Source organism: Bubalus kerabau, chromosome 9, assembly GCF_029407905.1.
Source record: "Bubalus kerabau isolate K-KA32 ecotype Philippines breed swamp buffalo chromosome 9, PCC_UOA_SB_1v2, whole genome shotgun sequence".
Lineage (NCBI taxonomy): Eukaryota > Metazoa > Chordata > Mammalia > Artiodactyla > Bovidae > Bubalus > Bubalus kerabau.
Genome location: NC_073632.1, coordinates 32,822,471 through 32,836,727, shown reverse-complemented (window position 1 = coordinate 32,836,727; position 14,257 = coordinate 32,822,471). Strand labels below are relative to the sequence as shown.

The following is a 14,257-nucleotide window of genomic DNA, read 5'->3' as shown; positions in this document are numbered from 1 at the left end:
TAAAGCTCCTGGAGCAATTAGTCTTACAAGCCACTGGACTGATGAAAAACTTAAATAGTGCACATTCCAAAATTTTGTGAACTTCTATATCTCACAAATGATGAATGGAAGCCATAACAGGGGTTTTAAAGTAGAAATTTTTGGCAACTGCGCTTCATGTAGTGGATTAAAATTTTTATTTTAACCATTATAATCAACATGATATTTTAAGGACCAAACAGCACAATGTGTCAAAACCTTTCACAAACTATGAGATTCTACCTGTGAAAAGCATGAAAGTTTCTGCTCAGTCATTTCCAACTCTACAACACCATGGACTGTAGCCCATCAAACTCTTCTGTTCATGGGATTCTCCAGACAAGAATACTGGAATCAGTTGCCATTCCCTTCTCCAAGGTAACTTCCTGACCCAGGGATTGAACTCTGGTCCTCCTATATTTCAGGCAGATTCTTTATAGTCTGAGCCACCAGGGAAGCCCAAGATTCTACCTAAACAGTGTTAATTACAATTAACACTTTTTGTAACATTTTGCTGATGAGCACAAAAGCACAAGACAGAAATAATCTTTTAAATCATTCATTTAATTTAAAATGATCCAAAAGTGTTAGTTCACAGGAATATGTTACCTAGTAATATTTTCCATATGTATGCATTAGTACAACTTATGAAAAGGAATCCTAAAGGAAATTAATCCTGAATGTTCATTGGAAGGACGGATGCTGAAGCTTCAATACTTTGGCCACCTGATGCGAAGAGCTGACTCATTAGAAAAGACCTTAATGCTGAGAAATATTGAGGGCAGAGGAGGAGAAGGGGACGACAGAGGATGAGATGGTTGGATGGCATCACTGACTCAATGGACATGAGGTTGACCAAGCCCCGGGAGATGGTGAAGGACAGGGAAGCCTGCGAGCTGCAGTCCATAGGGTTGCAAAGAGTAGGACATGACTGAGGGACTGAAAAACATGAAAAGCAAGTCAAATTATTTTCCAAGATTTTGTCACACATCAGAAAGTATTGTCAATTTTTAGCTTTTTCTAATGTAAGTAATTTTCTTATAGAAGTATTTTAATGAAATTTATTCAGTAAATAAACCATCAGTTCAGTTCAGTCGCTCAGTCGTGTCCGACTCTGTGACCCCATGAATCACAGCACGCCAGGCCTCCCTGTCCATCACCAGCTCCCGGAGTTCACTCAAACTCATGTCCATTAAGTTGGTGATGCCATCCAGCCATCTCATCCTCTGTCGTCCCCTTCTCCTCCTGCCCCCAATCCCTCCCAGCATCAGGCTCTTTTCCAATGAGTCAACTCTTCGCATAAGGTGGCCAAAGTATTGGAGTTTCAGCTTCAGCATAAGTCCTTCCAATGAACACCCAGGACTGATGGATGGACTTTAGGATAGACTGGTTGGATCTCCTTGCCGTCCAAGGGACTCTCAAGAGTCTTCTCCAACACCACAGTTCAAAAGCATCAATTCTTTGGCACTCAGCCTTCTTCACAGTCCAACTTTCACATCCATACATGACCACAGGAAAAACCATAGCCTTGACTAGATGGACCTTTGTTGGCAAAGTAATGTCTCTGCTTTTGAATATGCTATCTAGGTTAGTCATAACTTTCCTTCCAAGGAATAAGCGTCTTTTAATTTCATGGCTGCAATCACCATCTGCAGTGATTTTGGAGCCCTCCAAAATAAAGTCTGACACTCCTCTGTTTCCCCATCTATTTCCCATGAAGTGATGGGCCCAGATGCCATGATCTTAGTTTTCTGAATGTTGAGCTTTAAGCCAACTTTTTCACTCTCCTCTTTCACTTTCATCAAGAGGCTTTTTAGTTCCTCTTCACTTTCTGCCATAAGGGTGGTGTCATCTGTTATCTGAGGTTATTGATATTTCTCCCGGCAGTCTTGATTCCAGCTTGTGCTTCTTCCAGCTCAGTGTTTCTCATGATGTACCCTGCATATAAGTTAAATAAACAGGGTGACAATATACAGCCTTGACGTATTCCTTTTCCTATTTGGAACGAGTCTGTTGTTCCATGTCCAGCTCTAACTATTGCTTCCTGACCTGCATATAGATTTCTCAAGAGGCAGGTCAGGTGGTCTGGTATTCCCATCTCTTTCAGAAACAAACCATATACAAACATCAGTTACCTAAAATATGAAACATCTTATTACTTCTTTAGGTATATTTATTATGGAATATTGGATAACATTAAAATAGTAAAACGAAAGTATCCATATTCCTAGTACCTAAAAACTGTTCATGTTTAGGTATGTTTGCTCCCAGTGTTGTGTATGTGCACATGCATTCAATATTCTTGGGATCATATTACATTTAGTTTGGTGTACAGGTATTTTTCTCCCATTTGGCACAAATTTGGACTTTCTTCCAGGCTATTAATAACTTTCATAAATGTCATTTTTAACCTGGCCATAGTAATTGTTAACTGAATGCATGTACCCAAATTTACACATTAGACACGTTTTAAAAACTTTCAAAAAAAACCTCTCTGGAAAAATGTATCTTATATTTAGGGTAATTTCCTTAGGACAGATTTTGAAAAACAAACTCATCACTGTTTTAAAGAGAATCTTAGCAGACATCAAGAAATGTCATCAAGAAAAGACAAAAATTCTCAATAGCTTAATTGTTTCTCATTTATAGCAACTCCTTAGAATAACATGAGAGTGGGTAAAATCCTTCAAGTAAACAGCTGTATCAAAGGGGCCTTGCCCTTTTCAAATGAAGGCAAAATTTACTTTAGAAGAAAAAAATTGGGATAAAGAAAGGGATGTATTTATGTTGCTGGTGTCAAGATTCTGTCCAGATCTTGTCCTTCCTATCTAGAGTCCCTTTACTTTCCCTGGATTTGGAGTCAAGGGCTGTCATCACTCAAAGCATGTCTAGTTTAGGGAGAAGAGTCTAGTTGTGTGGTTAGGGTTTCAATAGCTGCCTTGTGATTTTTACTCTTTAGATCAAAGGAACTTAAATTATTGAAAAACCAGGAAAAAGGAGGCCATTTTGAACATTTAAATTATGATGAAATTTCATAATATTTTACACTGTGACTCTACTAAATGAAGGTGAAATCTATAAAAAAAAATTAAAAACTTTAGTTTAGAAAAGCAATATGCAGAATTTAGATGCTTCCTTTACACTTAAAGACAGTATAACATAATGGAAAGTTGAAAAGGAGTAATGTCTTAAATTTTCCACATAAACTCTTTTACTTAGAGCCACTTAAACTCTCTATTTAATTTCATGTCAAATAGAAACAATAACACCCATTTGAGCCTTACTAATGTTATAATTTTGTTAAATCAAATAAGATAATGTGTAAGGACATTCTTCATTACAGGGATGAATACAATCATTGCCATCATATTCTATTCAAATATTCTTTTAAGTATGTAAAGCTTTAAAAGCGGAAGGCATCACCCAATGTCAATGCACAGATGCAAACAGAATGGACTGAGATTTTTAATTTAAGCAGAGCTAGGTTTTTGTCAAGTGGTATGAGGGAAAAAAAGAGCATGAAGAGAGTTAAGGAGAAATGCAAGGCACTATTATGATGATAATAACAACAGACTACAGAAAAGAGGATAAAAATATAGATTAAGGTTAAGGGCATAGTAGAGACAGAGAGGACAGAGATCTCAGTGGCATGTAAACTGTTGAAGTGGAGATAATGGAGGGAGTGAGTTCAGGAGAGAAGGTTGAAGAGTACTGCAACTGAACTGAGACTATGAAAAGGTATTAGCAATGACAAGGCCTAGTGTATGAACACAGGTGTAAGTGGCTCATAGGGTGAAAGATAAGACTAATGGCAGAGCGAGAGCTTGAAAATGGGAGGCCAGATAGATCATCCATGTGGATACTGAAAGCACAAAAACTACCACAGCAGTCGTGTCCAACTCTTTGGGACCCTCTGAACTGTATCCTGCCTGGGTGCCCATAAGATTCTCCAAGCAAGAATACTGGGGCAGGAAGCCAGTCTCTTCTCCATGGGATCTTTCCGACCTAGGGAGCAAACCTGCATCTCCTGCATTTCAGGTGGATTCTTTACCAGCTGAGCCACCAGGGAAGCCCAGTAACAGAGGTAATTAAAATAAATCATAGGGATACCAGAGTGGTCAGACTAGCAGTGCCAACACAACTTGAGTACTTGAAAGAAATACAAATTCTAAAGTCTCATCCAGACCTATTGGGACTTCCTAGGTGGTGTGAGATTTGATGATTTTGAACTATGGTGTTGGAGAAGAGTCTTGAGAGTCCCTTGGACTGCAAGGAGGTCCAACCAGTCCATTCTGAAGGAGATCAGCCCTGGGATTTCTTTGGAAGGAATGATGCTAAAGCTGAAACTGCAGTACTTTGGCCACCTCATGTGAAGAGTTGACTCATTGGAAAAGACTCTGATGCTGGGAGGGATTGGGGGCAGGAGGAGAAGGGGACGACAGAGGATGAGATGGCTGGATGGCATCACTGACTGGATAGACGTGAGTCTCAGTGAACTCCGGGAGTTGGTGATGGACAGGGAGGCCTGGCGTGCTGTGGGTTCATGGGGTCACAATGAGTCGGACACGACTGAGCGACTGAACTGACTGACTGACTGAGGTGGTGCGAGTGGTAAAGAAACAGCCTGCCGTTGCAGGAGAGGCAATAGACCTGTTGGATCCCTGGGTGGGGAAGATACCCTGGAAGAGGGCAGGGCAACCTATTCCAGTATTCTTGCCTAGAGAATCCCACGGACAGAGTAACCTGGTGGGCTACAGTCCACAGGGTCCTAAAGAGTCAGACAGGACTGAAGTGACTAAGCGCAGGCATATCCAGATCTATTAAACCAAGAAACCAGTGGATGGTGCTTCAGGTGCTGTAGGATGAAGTCTGAGAACTTATAGGGTTGGCACGAAAAATGGAAGAGTTAACTGCTTGCAAATAAAGATTTCAAAGAGGTAGCATTTAAACTACACCAGAAGTTATCGCAAGGTTAAGCAGAGAGGGCTTAAAATTAAAGACAGCAGCATTTGTAAAGAAAAGCTTGACTCATGAAAATACTTCAGGTGAACTCCAGATAAAATTATGTAAAAGTGAAAAATATTTTCTAATATTAGAAAATCAAGCCCTGCTAAGAAGGCATTGGTTCTTTAAGAAGCCTGATAAAACATGACAAACTTCCTTCTATTCATCTACTTTTTCGTTCATTGGTCTTAGGCTCAGTAGAGAGTGAAAGCTGGGACAGTAAGCTTTCAAGTGACTGCCTTGGCATACCAGCATTTCCCACAAATTTCCAACATCTTTATGGCACACTGGAGAAATGACTTCCAACAGCTACTTAAGGGGAAACCCGCAACCCTCCCCGTCTGTGACGTCATGGAACGCCCACCAAGGGTGTGTTCCACCAACATCCGGGCGCCAAGGGGCGGGTTTGCGCGCCCCTAACGTCACTACCGGGCGCCGGGCGCGCTCTGTGGCGGCAGATTCAAACGTTCCGGCCGGGGTCTCGGGGCCTGTGGGAGCGTCTGAGTCGGGGTTCTTGGTGTACTCGCTGGCGTGAGCTTCAGTGCGGCGCAAGGAAGACCCGGGAAGTTGAGGCGGCTGCTGCCAAAACCCGAGGGTGAGAATGGCGCTCTCTACCACGGTCTCGCAGAGGAAGATGATAAGGCGCAAGGCTCCTCGCGGCTTTCTAAAGCGCGTTTTCAAACGACAGAAGCCTCACCTTCGTTTGGAGACGAGTAGCGACCTACTGGTGAGATTTTGTCCCTTCATAGACTGGCAGTGGGGCGGGGATAGATCAGGGAAATAAACCCCCCAGCCTGTATTTCGCCGCCCCTCCAGCCAGTCTGCTAAAGCTCCAGTACTTTGACCACCCGATGCGAAGAGTCCACTCATTGGTAAAGACTCTGATGCTGGGAAAGACTGAGAGCAAGAGGAGAAGAGGGCAACAGAGGATGAGATGGTTGGCTGGCATCACTGACTCAATAGACATGAGCTGGAGCAAACTCAGGGAGAATAAGGAAGGACAGGGAAGCCTGGTGTGCTGCAGTTCATGGGGTCGAACATGACTTAGCGACTGAATAGTAACAGCCAGTCTAGCTCTTTTGAGGCCTAGGTTTGAGGCATTCGCAGCAAAACCTGGGCCTGTTAGTATTCCTGACGCTAAGTTGTTTTGGAGCCCGCTGAAATGTAGATATCCTGACCTTTTTTTTTTTTTTTTAACGGAATCCTTTTAGCCACATCAGTTTAAGGAATAAACTAACTGCTTTTAGTTTTTAAATATCACTTTTTAGGAGCACAGTCTGATACTTACACTGTGCTTAGTGATATTTGTGAAGGTTCGAAGATAGTTTTTTAAAAATAGATTTTGAAATTCAGGGTGGGTTACTTTCATGTAACTACTGTAAAAGGCATTACTGACATGCTTTTCTAAAGTGCATTTCTCCTGGTCTTCTTTCCTTCACCTTCTTTTTACGTTATTAAATACATTGCCGTTTCTTCCGCTTCAGTTTACTTACTAAAGAACATTGATCCAAAAGTTTGTAAGTAGTATGCTCCCAAGTGTGAATTCGTTTTCCTAGACAGGGAGAACACCTATTAATTTAGTTTTCAAGCCAACCTTAAAAATTTTACCTGACTCATAGTAACTACTACATAATGCTCACCTAATAAAAAATGCTCACATTCAAACCACTCTAATATTTCTGTTTTGAAATAAATGGAGGGCTTTTATGTTGAATGCCTGGAATATATTATCCCTCTAACAGAATAAACACTTGCCCTGGGTTTGTACCGTAGGAGGCATCTCCTGTGGTTTGTTATAAGAGCTCTTGGAGTAAAGGAACCACCACAGGTGGGCACCTAATTTCCAGGAGATCAAGGATAAAGAATTGTGGATAATAGGGATATATGACATGGAGAGTGTCTTCGGAATGCAATAATTTGTTCCTAAGCTACATTGTTTTTTTTCTCCCTCACCTCCCCATCTCTTTTCTCTGTAGCCTCTGCTAGTTCTCTACTGCCGCCTGTGATTTTAGGATTTCTATTTTTGCTAGATTACTATAGAATTGTCCTCACTTTTCCTTTCTCTGAAGCCAGAACTACTTTTTAAATTTTGTTTCTTATAAAAGTGGCCTTTCTAATATCTCCTGTCCTTCTTTTTGGTTCCTTGCTTAGACTCTGTATGAAAAGACAATACATACTGTTTTATTACCTTCCTTCCCCGAAGGTAGTGATTGAGGTGACATAAGTGAGCTGTATTAAAGTGAAATTGATTTTTCAAAAGAATTTTAAGTTATTAATTGTGAAGTTTCCACTGGTGTTGGGGTTCTAAATGGAGGGGAAGGAGATTACAAGTTGGTGCAAATTTTTGGCCAGAAATTTCTCAAGTAGTCAGATTCCTCCCACATTCACACTTGCCTGCCTCAAAGTGACCCATGGACAGGTGGGTTCTGTTGTGGAGTCAGATCCAGGTGGTACAGGAAAGGATGGGAGGTGAAATTCTAAGCATTTGCAGTGGTAGGGGAAAGGAAGTTCTTTTGGCCACTGTCTATCCCTAGATTGTATGCTTATCTTTGGCTTTGGTTATTTCTCCTTCACAGTCTTATGTATGTCATGCATCACTCTGGTTTCTTTACTTAGGGTTTTCTGCTTACCATTGGCACTTAATAATCTTACCCAGCAGGTGTCCCACGTCATCCATAAACTTCTCTACAATTGAGGCAATCTGTTTGTATTTCTTTTTCTCTAAATGTTGATAGCCATAGAGTTTACATCATACAGCTTAGCTACTGGGACCCTGACAGTGTTCTCTTAAGAGTTTCGTGTGTCAGTGTTGTCCCCCAGTGTGGTACACAGCTTCTTGAGGAGAAGGAACCATGCATATCTCCTTTTGTGTCTCCCATTGTCTTTAACACAAAACTAATCTTCTCTGCTGTCTTTGCATAAGATGATGCTTCTACGTGAAGATGTCCTCATTCCACTCTGCTTGGCAAACACCAATTCTTTCAAAATTGAGTTCAGTCTTCAGATGAAGACTCAGTGAAGTCTTCATCATCTTAGAAACGATCTATCTTATCTTCCATTATCATCTACTGTCACACATTTGTCTTTAGTTTCTTATGGGTTTTGTTCTCCCATCTGACTGGGAACTTTGAATTGGGAACTTTTTGTATTCCTTGTGTTTATTCCTTGAACATTCTGAGTGTACAATTTGAGAGTGATGTAACTATATGTGGATTGATATTTCTAACATTTTATTCATAACTTCCTTGTGTTATGTTATAGTTCTCCTGCACTGGCTTTTTGTTGTTGTTTTATTTTATACCTTACTTGATTGTATGTCACCGGGCCAGTACTGGGGAGCATATGTTAATCTCAGATTGTTCAGCTTTCTTGTCGCTGAGTTAGTTTTTAGATTTATCACTAAGGGATACTGTGCAAATATCTGAGTACTTATGGTTTATGTAAAACTCAAAAGTTCTATGAGAAAGTGGGGAAGAAGTCATGCTGGCCCAGTCTTTTAGTCAAATGGATATTTCTTTGTAAATTATCTTTTGGCTTACCTTTCAAGGAAGCTAATTTTTAAATTTTCCCAAAGTAAGTTCTTAATGGAATGGCTTACCTTTTCCAAGGTTGAATGTCTACCTGAAACCTTAAAATTGCTTTTTTATGACCATTTTAATCTAAACTTTAGTGCACTTGAGTGGCACCAGTTAACTGTTTTATGACAGAGAAATACGTTGTTTTAAAAAAAAATTCTGATGTTAAAAAAAAGTAGTATTAATTCAGTGTCTGTGTTTCATGCCCATGAAGAGTAAAGGACTCAAGTCTCAAAACAGAATGTGGTTTATTTGGGATTGCCTAAAAATTTTGTTTTGCCTAATTTGGGGAGATATGGATGGATTTTTTGCTCATGCAGTGATAATTATTGACTGCTTAACTGCATATTGGGCCACAGGCTAAAATTCACTGGGATACAATGTCTGGGAAGGTAGACATGGTTTTGCCCTTACATTGAAGAAGAGAGGTGAGAGATTGCTGCCTAATGTCTGTGTATGTACAGTTATAAGAAGTTCGGGGTACCATAGATCCATATAACCTTATGTATTGGGAGGACTTGTCCTTTCAGTATAAACCAGTAGCATGGCAGTAGGCAAAACTGTATTTGAATACTGAAAGAAATTCAGAAGGCCTAGCATAGAACTAGAAGCTGGAAAAGGTGAGATGGAATTGTAAAAACCTAGTCAAATGGGGTTTAGCATTAAGGAATTGGGAGTTTATCCTGAGGGTATCTGGAAGCTATTTAGGTTTAGAAGTAGAGAATGAAGATTAATGGAGGAAACTGCCATATTATGAAATGTTTTTGTTGCAAAAGGAAATGGTATATCATAGGAAGTTTAAACATATTTTGAATGACATGGTATAGTGTAAAGAATCAATTGGGTGATTTACCTCAGAGTTCTTATGATAAAGAAGACCAAAAGAATATCTCCTTCCAAAGGTTCTCTATTATGTTCAGTTTAAATCCCCTACTATACTTTCCCCAGTTATCACTAAAACATTCCTAAACATAACAATCCACTAAAGATTTATGCTGTATAATAATAATAAGTAATAATTGAAAGGACCACATTACCTAGTTATTTAGCATTTAGTGAACTGTGGGGGAAGAGTTAAGTGTTGTGTATTAATTGCTCTCACTACAAAGAATGTGTAAAAGTGAAAGAAAGTGTTGCCCAGTTTTGTCTGACTCTTTGCCATGCCATGGACCATAGCCCGCCAGGCTCCTCTGTTCATGGAGTTCTCCAGGCAAGAATATTGGCGTGGGCTGCTGTTCCCTTCTCCAGGGGATCTTCCCAACCCAGAAATCGAATCCAGGCCTCCTTCATTGTAGGTGGATTTGTTTACCAACTGAGCTACCAGGGAAGCCCAAAGAATGTGTACCATTAAGTAAATGACCAAAGAAGTTATATGTTAAAGATACTGTTTAATTGGACCTGAATTGGTAGTGCCTTCAGGCACCTGGCAGAAACAAAGGATGGAGTATTACCAATAACTTAAATACAAGAGCACTAGACTCGATACTAGTGGAGAATTGAAATAGGACAGCAGCTCACTTTAGTCTTGCTTTTTTTTTTAAGAGTTTTATTTGGTGGGAATTTTTAGGATACATTCTCACTTACTTGGGTTTTGTGCTCTACTTTAACTGTTTTCAAGGTATATGCATATAGAATGAGTAGCACTTTTTGATTGACTAGTGTGAACTTTGAGTAATATATTTAGCAAAATGTACACATTCAAATAGTGAGGTTAAATAAAGATACAGATATATATACACATATTTTATGATACATATATATATTTTACATTTATGTAGAAGTTGTTTCTGTAAGAATATGCGAGAAACTGGCAATCAGACTTGACTGCGGAATGATGTTGAAGAGAGGTTTAGTTTTGTCAGTTTATCTTTATAGATTTTTTGCTTTATATGTTAATTTTGAGATAACTGTAGGTTCACAAGAAGTGGCAAAAATAGTACAGAATTCCCATTCGTTTTCTACAGCTTCCCACAATGCTAATATATAACTCTAGTTCTTTGTGCAGTTTTGAATTTTGTATTCTCTGCTTATTTTATCTAGTTTAAAGCTATTTTAAAATAAATTTTAAAATTATTAATAGTAGATATGATTATTCTCATGTTGTTGTATAACAAGTAACTTGACCTGTGTATCTACTCTTTTCAATTGAATAAACTTTTAAAATTTCAATTATTAAATTTTTTTTGATTAGACATTTTAAATTAAATATCTTCTTAAAAAATTTTATACCTTGGATTGTAGAATGAGAGATGATTAGCCTTAAATACAGTAGTTGATATGTTTTTCTTAGAGGGGATTTTAAATTACATTGGAAACTTTAGTTGAAATGGAAAACAGAAATATTTGTTCTTATTAAAGTCCTACCTAAGTTTTGATATAATGATCCTTTAGAGTAGTACTATTGTCTATGGCCATTGGTCAGCTTTACACGTTCTTGTTTCCTGTATTGTAGTAGCTAAGTCTCTTTTTTATGAAATTTTAAGATGGACCTTTATTAAACTGAATTCTGTGTTACCTTAAATAAAAGTCAAGTGATTGAATCACAGTAGTAAATAGTGCAGCATTAAAATTTGGGATCTTCTTTTTAGAAGTCATTATTTCAAAATATCAATGTTTGAGTTTTAAAAATTGTTTTGAATTTTCTCTTTTACAGGTGCATCTGAACTGTTTACTCTTTGTTCATCGATTAGCAGAAGAGTCACGGATAAATGCTTGTGGGAGTAAGTGTGGAGTCATTAAAAAGGAGCATGTACTGGCTGCAGCAAAGGTGAGATCTGAAATTCTTCTCTTGAGCACAATTACCTTAGAACACCACCTAGTTCGTCACCTCTGCCCGATTTAGATTCCTTATTCAGTTTCCTTGACTGAGTTGATGCTTAGCTTTTCATGAGTTTTAATTACAGAGTTAGATTTTCTTTATTATGTATAGTATGGATTTCTGATGGAAAGATTCATGGCCATTGCTTTATTGCTTTAGAGGAAAATGAATGTTTGACTGCTAATCTGTGTGATTTGTAGTAACATTATTACCTTAAAATTTATGAAAACTTTTCTTCTTGACCATTTTAAGTTTACCTAATTATTTTTCTAAATTTGTTTTGAGTTGAGTGACTTCTAAATCAAATTGCTTACATAAGCAGAGAAGATTGCTTCTTAGTGATACTTCTATATAATATAGAGTGTGATAACTTAAGGCAGAATTTTTGCCATATATGTCCCCAAGATTATTTTCACTTAAATGTTCCCAAGATTATTTTCACTCGATGTTAATAGATGCCCCAACAGGAAAGGCTTTAGGGTCAAATAAGTTGATATAACCTAATATATTATACCTCCCTGAATAGTTACAATGTTATGTATAGAGAGCTCATTTCTGTGAGAATATGCAAGAAATTGGCACATGGTTCACTGGGGGATGATGTGAGAGAGAGACTTATTTTTTATAGTTTACTTCTTTATAAGTATTTTTTATTTAACATTTAAATATTTTGAACTAATTATAGACCCATGAAAGGTACAAAAATACTATACTGTTTCCACTGTACCTTTTATCCAGCTTCCCACAATGTAAACATTTTTATATAACTATAGTTATGTAAAGTTATGAGAAGTTATCTTATATATAGTTATAGTTATAATATATAGTTATATATTTAGTTATCAAAAGTTATGAGAAATACACCAGTGATTTGTTGAACTCTGTTTAACTTACCTTTTTGTAAATTTGGGTGTATAATGTACTTAGAATTTTGTAAATGAATTTGAGTACATAGTATTTTATTTTGCAGTCTACATCTTGTAGAACAGAGAAGTACTGGCCTAGGGTATAAATCTATTTGATGACTCACGTGAGAGTCTAGAAATGGCATGCCCTGGCATTTTTTAAGGGGCTTTAAATTCTCTTACAATTATAAACATTTCAACTAGTTTCTGGACTGTTAAAGTCAATGTAAGTGTTTTCTGCAGGTAAAGCAGGGCTTAAGAACATGAGGAGTCTATGTGTGTATCTTAAATTTAGGATTGGTTTGCTTTTATTAGTGAATTATAAGTAGGCTTACCTAAAAGAAGGTAAGTTCTTTAAAAGAATTTTTTTTGTATATATATATTCTGGTCTCTAGTGTTCTTTGTCCTTTACAACTTAAGATTTCATTGTGTTTACTTTTTCTTCGGGGCTTCGTGTTGTGAAAATTATCTACGTAACAAGCTTTTCAGCTTGAGATGACTGGCCTTGGTCTCTGATATAATTCCACCCTAAATAGAGGAAATTTGGTGTTTGGATGAATTTGTATTGCTTTATGGTTGTTACATTCCTGGTTTATAATAGGATTTTCAGGTTTTAGAACATATCTTAAATCCCCGAATTACCGAATTTTCTATAAACCTCAAGTTGGAAGCCATTAATCTGGATACTTTTGGCACAATTGAAGAAATTCACATCTAGAAGTGACTATTATAAAACTAGATTTTGAGAATCTAGGCATGTTTCATATTCTCTGAGAGAATTAGACTATTTTAGAGAAGTCTAAGACAATTTATAAGGCAAAAGATTCCCTAATCACATTCCAAATTGGGTTTTTATGGATTCAGAGACTTGTATATTATACACATAGGACTTTTAAACTTTTTGTTGAGTAATTGTGTTTTATTTGCCCTAGGTATAATGTAAATCTTCATTTTCTCCCCCTCACAGGTAATTCTAAAGAAGAGCAGAGGTTAGAAGTCAAAGAACACATATTTGAAAATTGTATGATGTATTATTTTAGGTGGTAACAGATCATAAAAGCACTTTTTATAAAGTAGTTAATATTGTGTATTAAAATATTGGCTAGTTGAAGGATGTGTGTATTTGTATGTTTTTTGCTGGTATTGAAATATCTTAAACATGTAGAACTATATAATCTTTGTTTTTGAGGAATTATTTCAAGTTCATCCTACTTCCCTTTTGTTGGTATTGCAAATGTTTTACATATCAAAAATGAAATCTTAGTGTATGAAGTAGCTTGAAGAGATGTATTTCTTAGAATTAAGTTTATAAGTATTTAGACGTACTCACTGTTAATTAGGGAATCAATTTAATCTCTGAAGGAAGACAATGTACAGTCAAATTTAGATACATTTTAAATATTTTAACTGTTTAATACCTTTGCATAAGCAAAGCATTCTGCTTTTATATTAGGCCAATAGTATACTGAAATAATTTGACTGTAAACACCAGCAGAGTGTTTTTAAAACCTATTTCTCTTCAAAACCAAAAAAAAAAAAATTACAGAGCAAACGGACTGATTTTCTTCAAGTCACACATTTAATAGATGGGTGTCTGTTCCCCCAAGAAATCTTTTATTTATTGCATATCATCTGATAGTTGTGTTTTTTACGTTTTGTTTTTAAATAATTATACATTGCAATGTGAAGTTGCAAAAGTAGTACAGAGAAGTCCCCTTGTACTCCATACCCAGTTTTATCCCAATGTAAATAATTAGAGTACAGTATCAAAACCAGGAATTTGACTTAGTACAATATGTGTATAATTTTGTACCATTTTAGTACGTTTGCAGATTTATGTAATCACCACTCCTATCAAGATATAGAACTATTTCATCACCACAAAGTTCTCTGTCATGCTTTTCTTTTATAAATTACACCCAGCTCCCCACAACCAC

At 37.3% G+C, this 14,257-nt stretch overlaps 1 protein-coding gene across 1 annotated transcript; it reads left to right on the top strand.

The window, feature by feature from the left end:
• The first annotated feature begins 5,408 nt into the window (after positions 1–5,408).
• On the top strand, positions 5,409–13,812 carry CENPW (centromere protein W). Its single transcript, XM_055534948.1, has 3 exons — positions 5,409–5,749; positions 11,251–11,364; positions 13,288–13,812. The coding sequence occupies exons 1-3, from the start codon at positions 5,624–5,626 to the stop codon at positions 13,312–13,314; spliced, it is 267 nt and encodes an 88-aa protein (XP_055390923.1). The 5' UTR covers positions 5,409–5,623; the 3' UTR covers positions 13,315–13,812.
• Positions 13,813–14,257: the final 445 nt, after the last annotated feature.

Bases quoted from the DNA above. Each gene is read 5' to 3' on its own strand.
- CENPW (XM_055534948.1), top strand. From the start codon at position 5,624: ATGGCGCTCTCTACCACGGTCTCGCAGAGGAAGATGATAAGGCGCAAG. The intron at 5,750-11,250 runs GTGAGATTTTGT...TCTCTTTTACAG, and splicing joins AGACGAGTAGCGACCTACTG to GTGCATCTGAACTGTTTACT. The intron at 11,365-13,287 runs GTGAGATCTGAA...TCCCCCTCACAG, and splicing joins ATGTACTGGCTGCAGCAAAG to GTAATTCTAAAGAAGAGCAG.